We start from the raw sequence: 19,444 nt of genomic DNA, 5'->3' as shown, positions 1-19,444 counted from the left end.
AATTTTAACGAGCAGTGTAATCAAATGTTTGCCATTTTAGGGTCTGGGGTTGTGAGGGCTCTCTCTGAAAAATGCAATGTGAGCATGGTTTACTCGGATTTTATTTTCGAACTGCAGATTTGGGGAAATGTCACGTGTTAAAAGTTTGTTTGAAAGGACCCTATAACACAGAACCAGCCTTGATTTCAATCACCAGCCTGACCTGTTTAGATTTGTGACAAAGCCGTTTTCTGGATAATAACCTTGTTGTAAGCATTCAGGCTTTATTTCTGTGTTTATCCGTTACTCCCAGCCACGTGAATTGAAGGCAAAGAGATTTTTTTTGGGAGGGTGGTGACTATCTGGGTTCTATTCGTGCCAAAGCACAGCAGCACGTGGCTGTACATGTGGGCATTGTGTGCAGCCCCAGGCTGTCAGGTGTGATTGTGGGAAATTCCAGCTATCACAACATGGGGAGGTGATTCAGAGTACTAACTCCTTCAGCCTGTGAAATGCTCTGGGAAAGCACCATCACGCGCTGTGCAACGAGGTGGAACACAATTGACTCTTGCATAAGCTCTCACCTTAAAACAAAAGGGAGACTTGTCTTTTCTAAAGCACCTTTTTGAGGACCGCAAGACAGTGCTGCACTCTGGAAGTCTAGTTGATGTTATAATGCTGGGCGGGTAACCTGCTAACAGTGAGGTGTCACAGTAACTTAGTAATGACCAGGCAGTCTGTTCCTCTGACACTGTTTGGGCGATTAAACTTTGGCAAGAACTCGCCAGCTCTTCCTTCAAAACTGCTGCAGGATCTTCACAACCAACTGGAGGGATTAGATGAGCCCTTGGTTTAATGTCTGTGCTCAAAGAGAGGTGTTGATGGTAGCCATAATGTGGGGGGTGCTGGTGTTGGACTGGGGTGGCCAAAGTCAGAAGTCACATGGCACCAGGTTATGGTCCAACGGGTTTATTTGAAATCACAAGCTTTCGGAGCGCTGCCCCGTCATCGGGAGAAGTGAAGGAGTAGAAGCTGGAGTGGTGTGACCTCCGATTATAGGTGAGTGCAGCGGTGTGCAGACCTTCAGCCTTTATAAATCAACAAAGCATTGTGATCTTGGTAAAGGCTAGTTATTTCTTTGGGGAAATCCAAACATCTAATTGTTTGCTAAAGGAATGAATCCACAAGGTTCACTCTTTAAAACAAAATAATCTTATAAACCAAAAATCCGAAGTCTGAATGTGAATAATGACTCTCTTTAAAATTTTAAAATTGACTGTAAAGTGAATTTCTTAACTCAAATTTCCCTCCAGAGCCATTTCACTTACACATCAAAAAGCCATCTTTGCCACGTCAGAACTTGGAAGATGAGCCACTTGACCTGAGAATATTTGCAGATGGTTGTGTAAGAGTTGGAGTGTATTGGATCCCTTGTATACTTCTAGAAATCTTGCCCCTCAGCTCTCCTCCAACACCCAGCTCAATGCAGGCATTGCTAACATCTTCAGTGTAGTCACCTTGGGTCAGAAATCTCCTCTTTCTGAAGTTCCTCACGTCTGAAGTCTTGCTTCTAGGATTTCTGTCTCTGTTTGTCAATCCCAGAACTCAATGTTAATAGAGCCACAGAGGTATACAGCACGGAAAACAGACCCATTGGTCCAACCAGCCCATGCTGAACATAATTCCAGACTAAACTAGCCCCTTCTGCCTGTTCCTGGCCTATATCCTTCCAAACCTTTCCTATTGATGTATGTTGTAACTGTCCCCACATCCACCACTCCCTCAGGAAGTTCATTCCTCACATGAACCACCTTCTGTGTTGAAAACAAAAAACAATCTGCCCCTCATGTCTTTTTTTAAACCTCTCTACTCACACCTTAAAAATCTGCCCTGTAGTCTCAGAATTCCTCATCCTAGGGGAAAGACACCAACCATTAACCCGATCTATGTCCCTCATGATGTTATAGCCGTCTATAATGTTATATCTCAGCCTCCGGCGCTCCAGTGAAAGACATTCCAGCCTATCCAGCCTTTCTTTATAACTTGAATCTTCCATTCCTGGCAACACCCTGGTAAATCTCTTCTGAACCCTCTCCAGCTTAATAATAATATCCTTCCTTCAATTGTTGTGGCACAGTGGCTTAGCAGTTAGCACTGCTGCCTCACAGCACCAGGGACCTGAGATCAATTCCCACCTCAGGCGACTGACTGTGTGGAGTTTGCACATTCTCCCCGTGTCTGCGTGGGTTTCCTTTGGGTGCTCCGGTTTCCTCCCACAGTCCAAAGGTGTGCAGGGTAGGTGAATTAGCCAGGCTAAATTGCCCATAGCATTCAGGGATGTGTGGGTTAGGTGCATTATTCAGGGTAGACATAGAGTAATAGGGCAGAGGAATGGGTCTGGGTGGGATACTTTTCAGAGGGTCAGTGTGGACTTGTTGGGCCGAATGGAGGGATTCTATAATCAGGGATTCTAAAAATTGTCAAAGGAAGAAATTTAAATGCTTGAGCAATTCTGCTTGATTGAAAAATTTTCTTCCATAAGCTTTGTCAAAGCTAAATTGCCTGTGTATAGAACCACATACAGAAACCTATCAGCCCTATACCCCCAATAATACATTTGTATTTACCCTTTCTTGAATGATTGCTGACTTCCCAGGCAACTTGGTCATGCAATCAGTTCCAGGAATCAAGTTTCTTCTTATTACAATCCGTCATCTTCAGAGAAATCCAATGTTTAAAAGGCAATTTAGCCAGCAATTTTAAATAAAGGAATTTTCTCCAAAAGCATAAGGGCTATCTCACAGATCTCCAGATTCTTGTTCTTTCCCATAGGACGGTTATTTAAATGCATTTTGTACAATGTGTTTCTTTGTTAGCTCTTCCATTGTGAATTACTCGTTCAATTTCCAAATTAACAAATAGCACCCCCAAAGAGAGGCATTGTCTTGCTGAGATATTTGCATTGTTTTGGATGTTGAAGCAGTTTGGAATGTTGGGATGGGGTATAGTTTTCACCCACTCTGGGACTTGGATTATTTGTTGTTGCTCGGTGGCCAACACTCCTTTCTCTGGGTCAGAATGTTGTGGGTTCACTACTTCCGGGTCCTGGGCTCCAGGCCCAGACTGACATTTCACTGGAACACCCTCGAAAGATTGGCTATGGTCAAGACTCCCCCTCGAGTTGGATGCCAATGATCCCACTGTGTTGCACGTGTACACACACACATGACGTAATTGTGTCAACACCACACTGAATCCTTACAGGGTGGAAGCAGGCCATTCGGCACATTGAGTCCACATGGGACCCACCCCATCCCTGTAACCTTCCATTTCCCATGGCTAATTCACCTAGCCTGCACATGATGGGTAATTTAGTGTGTAACCTACATATCTTCAGACTGTGGGAAGAAGCTGGAGTACCCGGAGAAAGATTCACCCCAGACACGGGGAGAATGTGCAAACTCCGCGCAGACAGTCGCCCATGGAATCGAACCTGGGACCCTCACTGCTGTGAGGCAGCAGTGCTAACCACTGAGCCACCGTTTCGTCTGCTCTGCACAGATACTGCTAGAGCTGCTGAGTTACTGCAGCATGTTCCGTGAATTGATGATTCGATTGTGTTGTCCCTCTTTGGAGTGCTAGTGAGTGAGAGTTTACACGTGAACAACCAACCCCTTCATATCGCAGCGTCGATAACAGAAGCAGGAAGCTTACTTCACAGGCAGTAGTGAAATAATCTTTGAAGTGCTTTTTCTTCTTCTATTTCTATTAATTTTAATCTGTTCATTTAAAGGGCACGGTTTTAAGAAAGATCCTTCTGAATCGCTATTTTGGGAACCTTCGCAGTGTCTATAAAGGAGATAGTCACAGCAGCAGCATCAATCCCCCACTACAGACAGGGAGTTATTCCAAGTCTGCACAACCTGGAGGTAAACACAGGACGTATTGTTAAAGTGCAAGGTTTAAAATGATAGAAATTGGGATAGGTTTAGATGTGTGCAAACGTAAAAGCAACAAATTGATCTTAGGTTCTTGTTTTACTGGGTGATCCTCATGAATCAAAGGTCAAGGGTTCGAGTCCCACGCCAGGCACTCGAGCATAAAGTCTGGGTTAACACTGGCAGGGGAGCACCGAGGGAGGACTGTGTTGTTATAAATGCTCCCTTTTGACTGAGATGCCAACTGAATCTCCAACTGCCCTCTCAGATAAGGCTAATACTGTGGCTCCAGCGACGCTGTTCACAGAAGAGGAGGTGGGAGTTGAACCCAGGACTCTTGGCTCAACTGTAAAACAGTCTGTGACTGTTGCACGGTGGTCTGATGCAGCGTGCGTTCTGCAGTTTGCCCGTTGTCCTCCGGGAATTCCAGTTGCAGCCTGCGCCAGTCAGGAATCTCTAGTCAAAGAAAAGACTTATGGTTTACGTAGTGGGGAATTTGTGGTGCAGTGACCATATTTTACCTTCAGGGCCAGGTACGAGTCAAACCAGCCTCTGAGGTGTGAGATAAGTGGGGGAGGGGTGGCGTGGTGGTTATGTTGTCGGATCGGTAATCCAGAGTTCCAGGCAAATGTTCTGGGATTGTAGGTTCAAACCCCATAGTGATAGATGGTGAAATTTGAATTCAAAAAAGAAGCTAATCTCCTGGTGATTGTTAATTATTGTTTAAAAAAAAATAATTTGGATCACTTGTGTCCTTTAGGGAAGGAAGCTGTCATCTTTACCTGGTCTGGCCTACATGTGAATCCAGACCCCACAGCGATGTGGTTGGTTTTTACCTGCTCTCTGGTCAATTAGGGATGGGCAATAAATGCTGGCCTAGCCAGCGACGCCCTCATCCCACTAATATAAAAAAAAAGCTGGATGATTTAAGAATGTATTTAATATCAGGACATGCCAAAGGATCTAATGGGCTGTTGAGTGGTTTTGAAGCGTTGTTGCTATTACAGTGCAGGAACCCAGTTGCCAGTTTGTCCACAGCAGGTTCCCACAAGCGACAATATAAAGGGAGCTTATCAGGTCCTAGCCTTCCTATGACTGATGTGGTGGCACTGTCGGCCTGGCCTGAGAAGGAGGTCAGAGCCTCAGTGTGAATTCTCCTCTGTGAAAGGGCACTGCTGACAGTGTGGTAATCCCTCGGTACCGCACGGCAGCCCCAGTGCGTGAAGGGACGCTCTGAAAGCTCACAGTCTTCGGACTCAGGAGACCAGGGAATCACCTGGTCAGGGCTCAAGATTCCTAATCGAGGTTGGATTTGGAAGAGGCGGGTTGAGGGAGCGGAGGAGGAAGCGTGTGGAATGGGAAGAAAGTTTAACCATAAAATGTGTGGCTGCCATTGCGCTGTCAGTGGATTCAGAGCTGGAGCCCAGGTAGCGTTGTGGGTGGGTGGTGTATCAGCTCTTTGTGCTGGGATATGGGAAGCAATCTTTTTGCTGTCAGTCTGCCACATGCAAAGGAAAGTAATTACTTGTCCCCCACAGTATTCAGCATGAGCAGGGATGGGCATTTAACTTGCTGAAAGAGGCACAAGTACAGTTCCTTCATTAGGGAGGGGGTGAGGAAGTGAAACTAGAGTGGATACTCAATGGGCTGATTTGGCCTCCCTGTGCAATTCTGTGGACCACAAAATTAAGTTTCCGACTAAAAGAGTTGGGTTGACGTTTTCCTGCAGGCATCAGTACATTTGATTCGGACAAGTGTGGGGTCTCCGTGTTTGAGATCCAGTGTCACCTTGACCGGGCTGGGGCCTCGGAACTGGTCACCGATCTCATCACCAACACGAAGAACTCCAGGATCTTCGAAGAGAGCATCATGCTGGGCATCGCGTTGCTGGAAGGAGGAAACACACAGATCCAGGTAGGGCACGGCCACTGATTCCCAGAGCTACCATGCCTAACCTCCCCCTCCCCACCCACAACCTGCTGCTAATCCATCTGTTTTCAAATCTTAGCATTCGTTCCACCGGCAACTCAACGAGCTGAAGAAATCTGAGAAGTTCTTCAAAGTCTTATACGATCGCATGAAACTGGCCCAACAGGAGATAAGGGCAACAGTATCTGTCAACACCAATGACCTGAGCTGCAAGAAGAAAGAGGATGATTATGATGTTGTGCCTCCTGTCAACAGGAGAAGAGGTAACACCGTTTCCATAGCAATGGGGCACCAACCAAAGCTCACTGGGGGGGGAATGGGGCAAGTTACTGAATCTGGAAAGCCATGAATGGCCTTGTTTTAACACGTTGATGACATTGGTGTGACTATAGAGGGGTTCTGGATCAATGATGCACGAATAATTAGCTGCTTGTACTTGATCAGCACAGACTAGATGGGCCAAATGTTCTTCTTTTCCGAGATGCAGGACCTCCCTGACTGTGTGCCCAAGGGTTTCCTCACCTGTGTTGGCTTGACAGGTCTTCTTTCAGAGCAGATACTGAAGACCCCGCCTGTTGTCTCAGGCAAATGTAGAAGATTCCACACAGAACTGTCGCTTGGCAACGGCCATGGGTCCTGGCTTTCAGGGGCTCCTAGAAAGAACCAGAAACCAGGATTGGGGGGGTTGCTGGGGTACTCTGAGAGCAGAGTTGTACCAACCCAGGGGGAAAATGTTGTTTGTGGAATGGGAAGGAACAGCTGCTGGCGAGGCTTGAGGTATTGGTGTGGATCGTGGTGTGATTTACCCAGGTCAGAGGCCTCCCTGCACCATGAGATTTACCCCAGATCAGAGCCCCCTCCCCTGCACCATGAGATTTACCCCAGGTTAAAGCTCAGCCCACATTATGAAATTTACCGAGGTCAGAGGTCATCGCGCAGCATGAGATTTATCCCAGGGCAGGAGGCCAGGAGCGTGAGATTTACCCCAGGGCAGGGGGCCGCAGTGTGGGATTTACCCCCAGGGCAGGGGGCCGCAGTGTGGGATTTACCCCCAGGGCAGGGGGCCGCAGTGTGGGATTTACCCCAGGGCAGGGGGCCACAGTGTGGGATTTACCCCCAGGGCAGGGGGCCACAGTGTGGGATTTACCCCAGGACAGGGGGCCGCAGTGTGGGATTTACCCCCAGGATAGGGGGCCGCAGTGTGGGATTTACCCCAGGGCAGGGGGCCGCAGTGTGGGATTTACCCCCAGGGCAGGGGGCCGCAGTGTGAGGGTACCCCAGATCCCATACCTGCTGCAAGCAACTGTTTGATTGAAGCGCAGTAGAGATCCCTCCCTCCACCATGTCCTCTCCATCTATAACAAGCTGGAAAAAACACTCTGCCTGCAGTTGTATTTGTCATCTACAGCCCTCCGAAAGAGGCTTTAAAATTGGAGAAATTGGCCCATTTTGCTACTGTTGTCTTTTTATCATGAAAGTGAGGATAATCAAATTCGGTATCACAACACCATAAGGGGGACAGCGTTGTGATATAATCTGGTCCTGTGACAACAGTAAGATAACACAAGACCATGAATCATAATTAGAGCTGTTCTCTTTTAATCCACCGAGAGGCAGCATGACAGTGAGCAATGAGTTAGGCAAGGCCTCCAAATCTAGCTGCCTTGCTGCTCGCTCTCTCTCTCCATCTGGCTTCTCCCCTGTTTGGGCCACTTCATGGCCTTGCAGGTTTGGAACCAACCCCCCCCGCCCCCCACCCCCCCCCACCCCCAGGTTTAATTTCCTTTAGTTCAGCTGTTCTGTTGTAGGGTGAATCAGAAATGAGGAATTGAGATGGCTTACTCCCAGAGATATACGGAAGGGGATGAGGCTGTCTCTCCCCACTGGACCCAGAGGCCTGTTCCAGACAAGATGGGGTCTGAACAGAGTAGATCGGGAGAAACAGGCCTCGTTGACACAAGGATTGAGAAGCAGAGGATATTGATTGGCAAGAGGGCGGCACAGTGGCTCAGTGGTTAGCATTGCTGCTTCACAGCACCAGGGTCCCAGGTTCAATTCCAGCATCGGGCGACTGTCTGTGTGGAGTTTGCACATTCTCCCTGTGTCTGCATGGGTTTCCTCCCACAGTCCAAAGATGTGCAGGTTAGGTGAATTGACCATGCTAAATTGCCCATAGTGTTAGGTGCATTAGTCAGAGGGAGATGGGTCTGGGTGGGTTACTCTTCGGAGGGTTGGTGTGGACTAGTTGGGCCGAAGGGCCTGTTCCACATTGTAGGGAGTCTAGTCTAATCAGATAGCAACAGTGACATTATTTGACACAGAGAATGGTTTGCGTCTGGGGAAGTAGTCCCAGGTGAATTGCTCAAACATAGAGCCAGTACAGATATATTGGGCTGAATGGCCTTCCTCTGTGCTGTCTCCATTCTGTGCCCACTTTTTTATTCTAACTGCAAAGTGCAGAGACTAGGAGGTAATTTTTTTTAATGGTGTTGATTCTCATTCTCTTCTTGGATTCGGTTTGGTGGGGACTGTGTCAAATGGGTTTTATTTTAATGCCCGTTAACAACAGCAAGATGGTGAAGGGGTCAGAGGTGGGTGGCTAAAGAGAGCTTGTGGAGATTGGTCTGATGCACCACCAGGAGGATCACAATTGCTGCTTTAGGTTGGAAGTCTGCACTGCTCACACGAACCAGCTGCCCAGGCTGTGAAACCAACCCCAGAATCTCTTGACAGGTGCAGCACAGAAAGAGGCCATTCGCTCCATCGTGTTGGATCACAAAGTGAGCTGAGCGATTCATCCAGTGCCACTCCCACACTGTCTCCCTTTGATCCTGTGCGTTTTCAGACAGGCATTCCCCTTAATTGACCCTGTCTCCACCACACACTCCAGCAGTGCATTCCAGATCCCAGCCACACTCTGTGTGGGGAAGAGGATTTTCCTCATGTCCCCATTGCTTTTGCCAAATCGCCTTAAAGCTAGGCCCTCTTATTCACGATCTTCCCACCAACGGGAGCAATCTCTCCCTATCCACTCTGTCCAGACCCCTTGGGATTTTGAACACCTTAATCAAAATCTCCTTTCAACCTTCTGTTCCTGACAGAAAACGGTCCCACTTCTTCCTGTCCATCCACAGAACTAAATTTCCACATCATTGGAACCCATTCTCCTGGGTTTGACTTGCTGCTCTCCCGGTTGATTAACCCCCTCTTCTCCTTGCCACCATCCGTCTAGAGGTCAAGTTCAAGGTATCTAAGGGACCCTAGAGATTTCATGATGTGCATCGTAACATGCTATTGAGGTGAAAACTTGGGCTCCTCTTCCGAGTTGTGCAATCAGGAGGGACTAGAGCATCATAGACCTTACCCATTACAAAGCAGACCGTCTTTTCATATTCCTCAGTGAAGGATTCATCGTATCACCTGAAGGAGGGAGTGAAAGGGCAATTGGCAGAGGCCTCAGTTGCCACGCACAAGGCCTACTATATGTACAGAAGGGAGATGGATCCCGAGGCTGATCTGGTGCCGGTGGGGAATGAGGGCATCGTGTCGGAAGAGAAATCTGGTGAGGAAGAGGCCATGAGCCCTGCGATCGCTATCATGGAGCCCATTCTCCGGTTCCTGCAGCTACTCTGTGAGAACCATAACACAGAGCTTCAGGTAAGACCAGGGGCTTCTCACAGATCACCCCAGCCAAGCGCGTGCACTTCAGGGTCAGCAAGCATGGAGGAAGAAAACTGGCAGCACGGTGGCACAGTGGTTAGCACTGCTGCCTCACAGCACCAGGGTCACAGGTTCGATTCCAGCCTCAGGCGACTGCCTGTGTGGAGTTTGCACGTTCTCCCCGTGTCTGCGAGGGTTTCCTCCGGGTGCTCCGGTTTCCTCCCACAGTCCAAAGATGTGCAGGTCAGGTGAATTGGCCAGACTGCGTTCCTCCCTCTCTTAGGGAGACCAATACCCACTTTATTCTAAAGAGAGGGAAAGACCCTGTAGACTGTGTCTCGTACAGGCCTGTCTCGCTGCTGACCGTAGATTTGAAAATCCTGTCTAAAACACTAGGTTTGAGATTGGAGAAGGTACTGCCCACTATCCTAAGGAAGACCAGACAGGTTTTATTAAGGGTCATAACTCTTGCAATAATATCAGGAGTGTGTTGAATGGAGTACAGATATGCCAGCAGAGGTCACTTCCAAGCTTGGTGGTCTCCTTGGACACAGAAAAGGCGTTGTGACCAGGTGGAGTGGCCATATTTGTTTGGTGTCCTGGGACGTTTTGGTCTGGGGTGGAGGGGGCTTTCGCCAGTTGGGTGGCAGAGCTGTGTATAACGACTCTATGGCAGAGGTCCTCACGAACCAGATAAAGTCAGATAACTTGAGCATTGAGAGATGCTGCAGACAAGGGTGTCCCCTCTCGCCACTGCCATCCACCTTAGTAATCGAACTGTGGGCGGAGGCTGTTCGGAAGGATTCTGAAATAGTTGTCCCAAAAGTAGGAAAAGGGAGAGCATGAAATCACTCTACGCTGGCTAACCCAGAAATGTCTGTATCCCGGTGAATACAAAAGATAAACTTACTCGGCATGTTCTCGGGGTATAAAATAAATTTTACAAAATCAGAAGCCATGCTCATAGGAGGCTAGGCGGGAGTGCCTGGTCTGGAGGATGGAACACAATGGTCACAAAAAGGTTTTCTTTATTTGGGTATTTTTATTACCGCCACTTTCCACTCACTGTATCGAGCTAATTTTGTGCAATTGTTTGAAAGGATAAAACAACAACTTCAGCATTGGGAGGGGTTACCAATATCATGGTTGGGCTGAACAGCTCTGATTAAAGTGAATGTTCTTCCTCCGCTACTATACCGCATGAGAATGCTCCTGTTGCTATTTCCCAGACAAGTGCTGCACAGTCTCAGTGGCTGGCCTGGATCCTTTATTTGGCGTTGTAGGCACCCATAAAATTAAATTCACCAAGCTGCAACTCCCACACGGTATGGGGTGGGGGGGGAGGCATGGTCAATCTCCCAGATTTGAAGTGATACCAAATAAGTGCCTTATTGTCCTATTTGTGAGTGACTGGGTGTGGAAGGACCGGAGGTCGATATGGCTCAACATCAAGGTCTCCCAGCCAAGGTGTCCTCTCCTCAGCCTGCTGTTTATGGATAGGATGAAATCTGTTACTGAACGTCGTAGAAATCCAATTATTATAAACATGGTCAGAGTGTGCAGGACAAGGGAAAGCTGCATAAGACCTCGTCATTTACCCCTTTGGTTGGAGCCCCAGGATTCAGGCCGGGGTCAATGGATTCCAGCTTTAAGGTGTGGGAGGTCAAGGGAGTCTCCTGTCTGGGAGACCTATTTGAGGGAGCCGTCTTGATGTCATATGACCAGTTAAGCCACAAATATGGGCTACCCAGTAGGGACCTCTTCTGTTATTTTCAGATTAGGGATTATATACAGAGACAGACCACGCTCTCGACTCAGCCCCACAAGTCCGACATGGAGAGGAGTGCGCTCTGATGAGCGGGCACTCTCTCGGTCAGTACTGTGGGTGGCACGGTGGCACAGTGGTTAGCACTGCTGCCTCAGGCGACTGTGCAAACTCCACACAGTCATTCTCCCTGTGTCTGCGTGGGTTTCCTCCGGGTGCTCCGGTTTCCTCCCACAGTCCAAAGATGTGCAGGTCAGGTGAATAGGCCATGCTAAATTGTCCGTAGTGTTAGGTAAGGGGTAAATGCAGGGGTATGGGTGGGTTGCGCTTCGGCAGGTCGGTGTGGTCTTGTTGGGCCGAAGGGCCTATTTCCACACTGTAATGTAATCTAATCTAATCTACTCTATATCACTTACAGAGAGGGGACACCATGGAAGATAATGAAAGACTCTACAGAGTCTGGAGTCAGGAACTAGGGGTAGAAACTTCATCTGAAACATGGGAGGACATATGGGAGAATATGAAGAAGATCTCAAAATGCAATGAAGTGCAGGCTCTGCAATTGAAGATTCTCCACAGAGCCCTTATGGCCCCGGAGCGATTAGCAAAGTTCAGGGGCACCCCCAGGCGGCCCTAAATGTAAAACAAGTACCGGCACCCTGACACAGTGTCTGTGGTCGGGTCATAAGATCTGTAGGTACTGGGGTGTCATAGTGAATGAGGTGGAGGGGATTCTGGGAATTGAAGTTAGGGTGGATCTGGTATCCCTCCTTTTGGGACTGCTGAATCTGCCTTCATTAGACGAGGGTGGGAAGAGATTATTTAATATTCTTATGTATAGTGCAAGGAAGAACATTTTAATGAGTTGGGCCTCAGAACCCCCCCAGGTCTTATGGGGTGGTATAGATTAGTGATGGAGCACGTTCCCCTGGAGTTTCTTACGAACGTGGTGCACCAGAAAACGGAACAATTCTATAAGGTGTTGACAGCCCTTTTTAAATTACAAAGACATGGACTTGTCGGCCATATTGACCAGTGCCTTTATATAGCCGTGAGGGCTGGGTTTGGCAGTCTGGGGCCTTGGGGAGGATTCTTGAATAATTACTGGTATAATAACTAACGTTCCAGTGGATGGGAGTTTCACTGGGAATGTGCCAGGTGGTGTAGTTTTTAGTTTAATTTGAGTCCAGTTAATTAGAGTCGAGAGAGTGGTGCTGGAAAAGCACCGCAGGTCAGGCAGCATCCGAGGAGCAGGAGAATCGGCGTTTCAGGCAAAAGCCCTTCATCAGGAATGAGCTCATAGGCTCGAATATGGATTTGAGGCTGCTGTCAGATCTTGGTGGAGCTGACGTGACTAGCTCCTGTCCCTAACCTGACCATTTGTATGGATTACATCAAAGTATCTCTCATTGAAGAGATCAGTGAGATCTGATTGCTCCACTTACTGACGATTGATCGTTTTCACGTTTTCCGTCTTTCTAGAATTTTCTACGGCACCAAAACAACAAAACCAATTATAACTTGGTGTGTGAAACGCTGCAGTTTATGGACTGTATCTGCGGCAGTACCACAGGAGGGCTCGGCTTGCTGGGACTCTACATTAACGAGAAAAATGTCTCACTCGTCAACCAGACTTTGGAGACGCTGACTGAATATTGCCAGGGACCGTGCCACGAGAATCAGGTAAAGTTTCAGGAGTCAGTGCCCATCAATTAATTCTCATCCAATGTTAACGCATTTGTCACGTGTGAACTAGTGTGCCAATTGGCCTTTGGGAGGTCAACCGTGGTTAACGTAGATCAGAGCTAATTGGTGTAATGTTAACTGGTAAGACTGTGGTAGGTGAAAATGTGTTGCTGGAAAAGCGCAGCAGGTCAGGCAGCATCCAAGGAACAGGAGAATCGACGTTTCGGGCATAAGCCCTTCTTCAGGAATGAGGAAAGTGTGTCCAGCAGGCTAAGATAAAAGGTAGGGAGGAGGGACTTGGGGGAGGGGCGTCGGAAATGTGATAGGTGGAAAGAAGTCAAGGTGAGGGTGATAGGTCAGACGGGTAGGGGCGGAGAGGTCAGGAAGAAGATTGCAGGTTAGGAAGGCGGTGCTGAATTCGATGGATTTGACTGAGACAAGGTGGGGGGAGGGGAAGTGAGGAAACTGGTGAAATCTGAGTTCATCCCTTGTGGTTGGAGGGTTCCTAGGCGGAAGATGAGGCGCTCTTCCTCCAACCGTCGTTTTGTTGTGGTCTGGCGATTTCACCTCTGGGACACCCGGACCAACCAACCCAACCACCCTATGGCTCAACACTTCAACTCCCCCTCCCACTCCACCAAGGATATGCAGGTCTTTGGACTCCTCCATTGCCAGACCACAACAAAACGACGGTTGGAGGAAGAGCGCCTCATCTTCCGCCTAGGAACCCTCCAACCACAAGGGATGAACTCGGATTTCACCAGTTTCCTCATTTCCCCTCCCCCCACCTTGTCTCAGTCAAATCCATCGAATTCAGCACCACCTTCCTAACCTGCAATCTTCTTCCTGACCTCTCCGCCCCCACCCCAGTCTGACCTATCACCCTCACCTTGACCTCTTTCCACCTATCACATTTCCGACGCCCCTCCCCCAAGTCCCTCCTCCCTACCTTTTATCTTAGCCTGCTGGACAAACTTTCCTCATTCCTGAAGAAGGGCTTATGCCCGAAACGTCGATTCTCCTGTTCCTTGGATGCTGCCTGACCTGCTGCGCTTTTCCAGCAACACATTTTCAGCTCTGATCTCCAGCATCTGCAGTCCTCACTTTCTCCTCAAAGACTGTCGTAGGTGACCAAGTAATGGGGTGATGGGTGAACAGACTCAGTGTGACTTTGGATACAGGCAGCTGAGAGTGGGAGGTTCAGAGGGGAAGGTTTTGAATAGTTAAGCCTGGAGTTAAGGATTGCTTTTGGGCAACTTCTTGTAATAGGTGACCAGTGTCAGCCAGGGTGAAGGGAGCTGGGAGTGTTGGACGTCTATCCCCTTTTGGGCCCATGTTCAAAGTGAACTGGAGTCCTTTAGGCAGAAGCGGATCCTGGTTGGTGGACCTTAGCAGAACCCCTCCCCCCACCTGTATACAAGGCCAGTCTCGGGCCTTGACCTGCAGAGAGATGATGAAGTGGACCATGGGCCAGTGCAGGCTGCAAGATGGGAGGTTCTAATTCAAGATTCCATAACCCATTCCCAATAAGCAGGTTAAAACTCCACCCAGAACCAACCCCTACTGCCTGATGGTAATAACTTTGACAAAATCAGTAACCTACTCCTTGTGTTGCCTTTCTTTGTATTTCTGGTTTAGGAAACGGGAAGATTAGAGAGTAATGATCTCATGAAGCTTTGGGAAGGGGAATTACTGGAGAGAGACTGACATGTATTTGAAAATTATAGAGTGGTCTGCCTGTCCTGAGAGATTTGTACTGATTTCAAAATAATACCCCTCACACATGGGAGTGGGTTTGTTCAGTACTGACCCTGAGGTTAAAGCTGAAATTCAGTGCACGGCTCATTATGTACTATTGTACTACACTGGAGAAAAAGGATATCTCAAGGGTTCAAGTCCAAAATCAATTTAGCTATAACTCGGGAAGAAAAAGGGTCGAATTATATTTCTAGGTGCAGTCTATGGACCATCAATGAGTGGGAAGGATGTAGAGAAACTACAGTGAGATGCCACCTTGGTGGTCATTATGTTGGGGGTCTTCAATTGCCCAAATATAGACGGGGATACAGATAACATAAAGGGGCAGCTAGAGGCACGATTCCAAGGTTATGTTCAGAAGTGTTTCCGACAGTGGTGTGTCCAGTCCAATACGGAAGGACACGTCGTTGGAACTAGTTCTTGGAAATAAGATGGATCGACTACTTTTCATCATTTGTATAAATGATTTGGATGCGAGCATAAGAGGTATAGTTAGTAAGTTTGCAGATGACACCAAAATTCAAGGTGTCGTGGACAGTGAAGAGGGTTACCTCAGATTACAACAGGATCTTAATCAGCTGGGCCAATGGGCTGAGAAGTGTCAGATGGAGTTTAATTCAGATAAATGTGAGGTGCTGCATTTTGGGAAAGCAAATCTTAGCAGGACTTACACACTTAATGGTAAGGTCCTAGGGAGTGTTGCTGAACAAAGAGACCTTGGCGTGCAGGTTCATAGCTCCTTGAAAGTGGAGTCACAGGTAGATAGGATAGTGAAGGTGGCGTTTGGTATGCTGTCCTTTATTGGTCAGAGTATTGAGTACAGGAGTTGGGAGGTCATGTTGCAGCTGTCAGGACATTGGTTAGGCCACTGTTGGAATATTGCGTGCAATTCTGGTCTCCTTCTCATCGGAAAGATGTTGTGAAACTTGAAAGGATTCAGAAAAGATTTGTAAGGATGTTGCCAGGGTTGGAGGGTTTGAGCTATAGGGAGAGGCTGAACAGGCTGAGGCTGTTTTCCCTGGAGCATCAGAGGCTGAGGGGTGACCTTATAGAGGTTTATAAAATCATGAGGGGCATGGATAGGATAAATAGACAAAGTCTTTTCCCTGGGGTGGGGGAGTCCAGAACTAGAAGGCATAGGTTTAGGGTGAGAGGGGAAAGTTATAAAAGAGACCTAAGGGGCAATTTTTTCACGCAGAGGGTCATACGTGTATGGAATGAGCTTCCAGAGGAAGTAGTGGAGGCTGGTACAATTGCAACATTTAAAAAGTATCTGGATGAGTATATGAATAGGAAGGGTTTGGAGGGATGTGGGCCAGGTGCTGGCAGGTGGTACTAGATTGGGTTGGGATTTCTGGTCGGCATGGACGGGTTGGACCGAAGGGTCTGTTTCCGTGCAGTATGTCTCCATGACTCTTAAGTATCAATGGGGAACATTTAGGAGACAGCGATCATTGTATCATAAGGTTTTGGATGGTGTTGGAGAATGACGCACACAGTGAGAAAAATCGATTGGCAGAGGATGAGTTTCAATGGGGCAAGGGCAGAGCTGAGCAGGATTGACTCGAACAAGAAGTTGGTGGGCGAAACAGTAACTGAACCAAACAGGCCTGATTAGAAACCAGAGGGAGATTTACGCATGGAGAAAAGGCCATGTCTGAGACAGTAAATGAATACTTTGCTGAATGTCTTTATCAAAGAGAACATGATAAAGAGATGGAAACTCTAAGATTATGAGGCATTCAGAAGGGCACTTGCTGATTGTTTGAGTGGGAAATAATGTTCAGTGACATGGAGCAAAAGCAAGAGGTTGGCACTCGGAACTGATGCTGATTGGAAAAGCCAGTGCAGACATGATGGGCCAGATGGCCTGTTTCTGCACCGTTACAGTTTAGTGATTCGATTGCAGTCTCACCATCTTGTCGACCTTCATATTTAAAAGGGTTGTACATGTTGCTAATAGCCCGCCATCGTTTACATTGTATTGTGTGCAGCCTTTGTGTTGCTGTTGGCTATAGAATTCCTTGCAGCACCAATTTCTGTTCTCCTTCTGATTAGTAGTTAAACACCCTAAGCAATGAAGTTTACCCATATTTGATTCTGTCTCTCACAGACCTGCATCACGACCCATGAATGTAATGGAATTGATATCATTATTGCACTGATCCTCAATGACATTAACCCTCTCGGAAAGTACCGAATTGACCTTGTCTTACAACTGAAGGTAAGATCATCGATGCCTATTGTTAACAGTTTTTCTTTATAAAGAATTAATTCTACTTCTGTCGGTCTGATGAGGGGGAATATTGATTCCATTCAAAGAATTTGATCAAAGAAAATTTGCAAAGCTACAATATCTTGGCCGTTGTCTGCCTTGCGTATGTTCATTCTGATAGTTGGTATCGGACAATGCATGCAGACAAACCTTTTGTTAAACCAAATACTAATGTTAAAGTTAAAACATGCCTCAAAGCACTTTTCTTTTGCTTTATTTAGTGTAGATTAGATTAGATTAGATTCCCTACAGTGTGGAAACAGGCCCTTCAGCCCAACAAGTCCACACCGACCCTCCCAGAGCAACCCCCCCAGACCCACCACCCCTGACTAATTTACCTAACACGATGGGCAATTTCCCATGGCCAATTCACCTGACCTGCACATCTTTGGACTGAGAGAGGAAACTGGAGCACCCGGAGGGTACTGTGTGCATTTTTGAAATAAACATTCCAAAAGGTCCCTATTTATGGTTGGGGTGGCTCAGTGGTTAGCACGGTTGCCTCTCAGTGCCAGTGACCGGGTTCAGTTCCAGCTTTGGGCGACTGTGTGGAGTTTGCACATTCTCCCAGTGACTGCGTGAGTTTCCTCCTTGTGCTTCCGTTTCCTCCCACAGTCCAAAGATGTGCATGTTAGGTGAATTGCCCATAATATTCAGGGATGTGTAGATTAGGTGCATTGGTTAAGGGGAGTGGGTCTGGATGGGTTACTCTTCAGTGGGTTGGTGTGGACTTGTTGCGCCAAAGGGCCTGTTTTCACATTGTAGGGATTCTATGAGGTAATGTTTAATTGGATCTAAAAGATCCCATAGTAGTATTTGAAAGAAAGCCAAGTGAATTCTCCCCATGTCTGAAACGAGTATTTACTAAAATATGAGAGTTAGGAAGAGGAGTAGGCCATTCAGCCCATTGTGCCTGCTCTGTAACCTCAAACCAGCCACCCTGCCTCCCCCGATAATCTTTCACCCTCTTTCTTATTCAAGAATGTTTCCACCGCGGCCTTAATGATATTAAGCACTCTGCTTCCACTGCCTTTTCAGGAAGTGACTTCCAAAATTTCCAGCTGTCTTTAAGAAAACAATATCCCATCACCTCTACCTCTTAGTATTGTTATTTTTATTTTTAAACAGTGGGCTTAGTTCTCGATCCTCGATACTTTCAAATTGATCTGTTCAGAGATGTTATTACATGCCTGTGGAGCAGGTGGGACTTGAATCCAGGTTTCCTTGCTCTGAGGTAGGAACGTTACCACTTAGCCACTGCAGCCCCTCTCCAACAAGAGGAAACTTCATCTAACATGATCAGACTTTTGAACAGACCTCTCCGATATTAGAGTTGATCTTTCTCTGCACCTTCTCTATAGCTATAACACTATATTCCTCTTTCTGTTCTGTAACCCTGACGTACGTACGTAAGGCATGATTTGCCTGGATAGCACAGAAAACAATACTTTTCACTGTGTCTCGGTCCATGTGACAGTAAATCGCATCATATCCTGTTAAGGCCCTGAGGATCTTGTATGCTTCAATCAAGCCTTTTACTCTTGTAGATAGCCACGGATACAAGCCTAGCCTGTCTAACGTTTCTTCATAACAATTCGCCCATTCAAGGTATTCTCTGAACTGCCTCCTTCTGTATATAAAATGTGACCAATTCTGTACACCATAACCCAAACGTGTTCTCACTGCTGTATAAGTGAAGCATAACCTCCCTCTGTTTGTAATCAGGTCCCCTCCACATGACCAATAACAATCTACAGTATTTGCTTTCCTAATTCCTAGCTGTACCTGTGTACTAACCTTTTGTGTCTATTGCGATTCCTGTGCAGCTCAGAGCTCTAAAATCTATCACCATTTAAACAATATGCTTGTTTTATTATTCCTATCAAAATGTGCAATTTCACATATCCCTACACCATATTCCATTCACCAGATCCTCATCTACTTAGAGTCATAGAGATGTACAACACAGAAACAGACCCTTCAGTCCAACCCGTCCATGCCAACCAGATATCCCAACCTAATCTAATCCCACCTGCCAGCACCCGGCTCATATCCCTCTAAACCCTTCCTATTCATATACCCATCCAAATGCCTCTTAAATGTTGAAATGTTACCAGCCTCCACCACATCCTCTGGCAGCTCATTCCATGCATGCACCACCGTCTGCATGAAAAAGTTGCCCTTTGACTGTATACCTCCTCTTCACAGCTCACTTTCTGATCAATAGTTGTGTCATCAGCAAATGCAATTACCGCACCTTGAGTCCATTCATCCAAATTATTTTTATAAACTATAAAGAGTTGAGGCCCCAGCATTGATCCTTGTGGCACATCACATGTTAACCTCTTGCTAATCGGCAAATGATCCATTTATTTAGAAGTGTTTGGAAGGTTGTAGGCAAAGTACAGGCAGGTGGGACTAGTTTAGTTTGGGATTGCAGTCGGCATGGACTGG

At 47.2% G+C, this 19,444-nt stretch overlaps 1 protein-coding gene across 1 annotated transcript in view; it reads left to right on the top strand.

Annotated features, from left to right (window-relative positions):
• The window catches only part of itpr2 (inositol 1,4,5-trisphosphate receptor, type 2), a 136,119-nt gene that overhangs the window by 36,977 nt on the left and 79,698 nt on the right, over positions 1 to 19,444 (top strand). Inside the window, exons 12-17 of the mRNA XM_087999698.1 lie at positions 3,773 to 3,908; positions 5,647 to 5,831; positions 5,926 to 6,109; positions 9,247 to 9,503; positions 12,754 to 12,954; positions 16,829 to 16,939. Coding sequence (XP_087855824.1) covers positions 3,773 to 3,908; positions 5,647 to 5,831; positions 5,926 to 6,109; positions 9,247 to 9,503; positions 12,754 to 12,954; positions 16,829 to 16,939 — 1,074 coding nt within the window. The remainder of the gene's footprint in view (positions 1 to 3,772; positions 3,909 to 5,646; positions 5,832 to 5,925; positions 6,110 to 9,246; positions 9,504 to 12,753; positions 12,955 to 16,828; positions 16,940 to 19,444) is intronic.

This window comes from Chiloscyllium plagiosum, unplaced genomic scaffold (assembly GCF_037043375.1).
Source record: "Chiloscyllium plagiosum isolate Xiang-an unplaced genomic scaffold, Cpla_swu_hap1 HiC_scaffold_23, whole genome shotgun sequence".
Taxonomy (NCBI): Eukaryota; Metazoa; Chordata; class Chondrichthyes; order Orectolobiformes; family Hemiscylliidae; genus Chiloscyllium; species Chiloscyllium plagiosum.
This window is presented reverse-complemented; position numbering and strand designations above follow the sequence as displayed.